This window comes from Habropoda laboriosa, unplaced genomic scaffold, assembly GCF_001263275.1.
Source record: "Habropoda laboriosa isolate 0110345459 unplaced genomic scaffold, ASM126327v1 scaffold9, whole genome shotgun sequence".
Classification (NCBI taxonomy): Eukaryota; Metazoa; Arthropoda; class Insecta; order Hymenoptera; family Apidae; genus Habropoda; species Habropoda laboriosa.
This window is the reverse complement of record NW_017100191.1, coordinates 3,311,357-3,315,301: the sequence shown is the minus strand read 5'-3', so window position 1 is coordinate 3,315,301 and position 3,945 is coordinate 3,311,357. Positions and strand designations below refer to the sequence as shown.

General features: G+C 43.9%; 1 protein-coding gene across 1 annotated transcript in view; it reads left to right on the top strand.

Annotated features, from left to right (window-relative positions):
- Positions 1-2,669, top strand: part of LOC108580369 (neural cell adhesion molecule 2-like) — a 25,769-nt gene extending 23,100 nt beyond the window's left edge. The window contains exons 3-5 of the mRNA XM_017944104.1: positions 387-542; positions 1,210-1,543; positions 2,371-2,669. Coding sequence (XP_017799593.1) covers positions 387-542; positions 1,210-1,543; positions 2,371-2,516 — 636 coding nt within the window. The 3' untranslated portion in view covers positions 2,517-2,669. The remainder of the gene's footprint in view (positions 1-386; positions 543-1,209; positions 1,544-2,370) is intronic.
- Positions 2,670-3,945: the final 1,276 nt, after the last annotated feature.

The window sequence follows — 3,945 nt, the reverse complement described above, 5'->3', positions numbered from 1 at the left end:
TTGTCCAAATCGTCTTTGCCGTGAACACAAGAATAACGGCCGTCACGAGATGAAAATAGCATTACGGATGGATAAGCCGGATGACGATACTTCGTACTTACGGAAGGGGAAAGGATTTATTATCAGAGCTACTTTCCTTCAGTTTGGATGGCCCGTAAATACCACGGAAGGAGTCGGTCTTCTCGAAACTGTAGTATATATACCTACACGCTATATGCACTATAATATAATACTTGTTAGCTAGAGGACGAAACAACCGGGAACCGGAAGTGTCTTTAAAAATGCAACATCGTGAAATATCAACGGTTTTAGCGATCGAACCTTTCAACACTCCGACCATTTTTACCGAGTAAAATCGGCATTCACCGATGAATTTCTCGTTTCAGGTAACTTGGATCAGAAGAAAGGACAGACAACTTTTGACAGTGGGTAGAGGCACTCATGCAATCGACACGCGATTCGTGGTCGTCTCCAATAGTCCAGATTGGAATTTGTTAATCAAGAATGTTAAACACGACGATGCTGGCCTTTACGAGTGCCAGGTGACAAATAGAATTACAAGTAACAAAATCCATTAGGTGTAGACATAAGTTCTTTCCGATTTTTCGGCAAAGTAAACATTTTATTTAAAAAAATATATAAAAAGTTAATCGTTGAAATATTCGCCGTTGTTTTCTACGACTCTTCGCCACTTTTCTGGTAAGTTACGAATCCTGTCGCGATAGAAACTCGGTGGCTTGGACGCGATTTATATACTCGTCTGGGCATTTTTCGAACGTCTTCGAGAGTTTTGAATTGCGTGTCTGTTAAGCGATATTGTAGCGATCGAAAGAGGTGATGATCCGAGGGTGCAATGTCAGGGGAGTAATATGCATACGGTAAAAGTTCCCAATCCAGTGAGAAAATCACCTCATTTGCCCCTGCAGCCGTATGCAGGCAGACGTATCGTGAAATAGTATCAACTGTTTCTTGCGTTGTCCAGATAATGGCCTTTTTCTTTCGACGGCGTCATTTAAATTCAAGAGTTGCTGTTGATTGTGATCTCTGCAGTCACTGTTTCTCCTGGATTAAGGAATTCATAATACAGGATTCCCTTCGTGTCTCATCATATGCACTCAACCGAAATTCGTCGTAAAGAACTTATCTCTACACCTAACAGCACGTGTTTACCGTTTTCAATGGGAACAATCGTTTGCACGTCGTGTGTAGATACAAACGGAGCCAGTTCAGCAACGATTCATTCGCCTGAGTATCACAGAGGCGTACTCGTTAATTCCCGGAGGACCGGACCTTCACGTTAAGCAAGGGTCCAGCCTCCGACTGGAGTGTCAACTGATGGCATCCACAGAGGCGCCCAGCTTCATTTTCTGGTATCGCGAGGGTCGCATGATCAACTACGACGACGAGCCGGGGGTTCGAGTAGAGGCGACGAAAAACGGCTCGATTCTCGTGGTCGACAAAGTGAAACGCTCCCACGGTGCCAATTACACTTGTTCGCCGAGCAACGCCAAGCCAGCGTATATCATGATCCACGTGATCGAAGGTTGGTTCTCTTTCTTCAATTTTTCTTCGACTTTCTTTCGAATAAGCAAAACACGGTCCATCGTTTACAGAAACTTTCCTTTTCGTGAAAATACATTTCTCGCTTGTAGTATTTCTATCGTCGAATTGAATCGAATCGCGAAATTAGTGCTTATACAGGGTGTACCAAAAATTAGTCCCACGCTTTAATTAGCTGCCATAATGCGACACTGTCAGTTGGTATGTGACAGTTGCGAAGTAGACACATGGGAGATTTATTACGGAAGATTATAGTGGAACTTGCAAAAATTAAAATTTATCATTTGAAAATTTTTTTTATCGAATTAAGACGGAAGTGCGCGAAGGACAAAGATTAAGGATCAAGTTGAGATGAAAACGTGTCAAAAGACGCGAAAGGCACGGCGCGAGAAAATATTCGAAACGCCTATAGGTGGCAAGGGTAGAGCGCGAGAAAATATTCAAGCTGCCTATAGGCGTCAGCAGCGGTGCAAGGTTTAAAGAGAATATTGGTCCAGAAATTAACAAGATTACCGCGGACACTTTCAGAAACGTCATACAAAATGCACCAGGAAAAGATGGAATATTCGATCAGGAAAATGTCGTATTCCACGTTTAACTTCCACGTTCTGAATCTTCAATAATTAATATATATACACGGAATGATTGACACTTTCTCGTTTCTTTTCGAATTCACTTGAGTAATCATATATGAGACTAATTTTTAAGACACTCTGTGCAACATTTAGCTTTCTGCCGTAACGTTCTCCGCGTTATCTATTTCCCGAGCGAACAAACGTTATTTTCTCACCGTTACATTTCTGTTTGTAGAAGAGGAAAAACCGGCGGCCATGCACGGCGGTGATCGGCGAAACGCTACGTCGAAAGCGTCCACCAACATCACGTTGATTTTTCTCACTTTTCTCGGTTTACGGATCTCGAATCGACTTTATTCTAGGCAAGCCTCCGTCACGTGACCAGCCCACCGTGTCGACTTTCTCATCGAATTAATACCCACGGAATTCCGAATAATTTCCACTCGACTCTCCTTTCTCTCTCTCCGCCTTCCCTTTTGCAACCGTACACACCTGATCTGTATTTACCTAACATCGCCGGTTAGGTAATTCGCTCGCCCCGCGTGCAAGAAGACTAGAGCAGCGCTGGTTTCGAAATCACTCACCTCGGAATCACAATAGGGAGCCAGAATTCATCGTGAAGTTTCGAAATAGTTTTAATACGAGTGCACCCGCGATTTCGGAAGATTTCAACCACGCCGGACTGTACCTACCGAGATTCTTGAAATCCCCGAAATTCTTCGATCTGCATTAAACGTTCGACATATGTCATATAACGATAAGTAACAGGCACACGCGATACTCCTTCGTCTGGACACATCGTACGCGAAATTCAAGCAATACTAAACGCGATATAAACGCGTCCCTTCGAGCCCGTTTTCTTCGAAGAGGATGAAAAAAAAAAAAAGGAAGACAAAAGAGCAAAAGACGTGTGGTCGTACAGAGTAGTTACACACGAAACGGACGCGCGACGAAAAGAGAGGAAAAAAGGGAAAAACACTAACTATCCTTTTGCATTTATTAACGGCAAGAACGTTTAATTAAACGCTCGGTTGGCCGCGGTCGAGCAAGATGCGCCACAAATTCCCGGCAGCGAGGGAAAAGAGCGAGGAAAGAGCGCAAAAAAAAAGGATATCGACGGTGAATTCACGGATGCGACAAGTACCCGCATTCAACGCTCGCTTTCATGCTCCCAGAAGTCGCGTTTCTTCTCGCGCAAATAAAAATGAAAGCTGCTGGCATCGTGGCTCGCCGGATAAAGAGGTTCGTATTCATTCGTTGGAAGAACCGACGTAACACCGCTGGAACGCTGGAAAAGGGGTGGCGGCGTGGGAGGGGGCGGAGGGCGTGCGTGCGTTAATCAAGAATTGAAAGGGCGAACATTCTCGGATTCAGGTAAATTTCATCCATTAAGAGGGTCGCGGCATGTAGCTTTTATACACTGTGTGTGCCGTTTGAGCGGGCACAAGGATGATACTAAGGTACATACAGAAAACAAGCTTTCATTCAACCCAAAGACTGTGCGAATTAACGACGTCTAAGCGAACCGAGTTATACACAGCTTGTTGCGAATGCCGCGTGTATGGCTTTTCACCTGATATCCTGTTTATACATATGTACGTATAAGGAATACCAGACACGTTTCTTTCAGCTTACGTTAAACTCGTAATTCCAACGACGGATTGTACACCGAAACCGCGCGAATATTTTCATATATATATTTAACGTTTCATTTTTGCAACGAAGGAAACTGCGTGTGACTGGGAACGACACTTTGACAAGTTTCTGAAGTATTCGAGAAGTATGGTATACGATAGAATCGTTGCTGTCC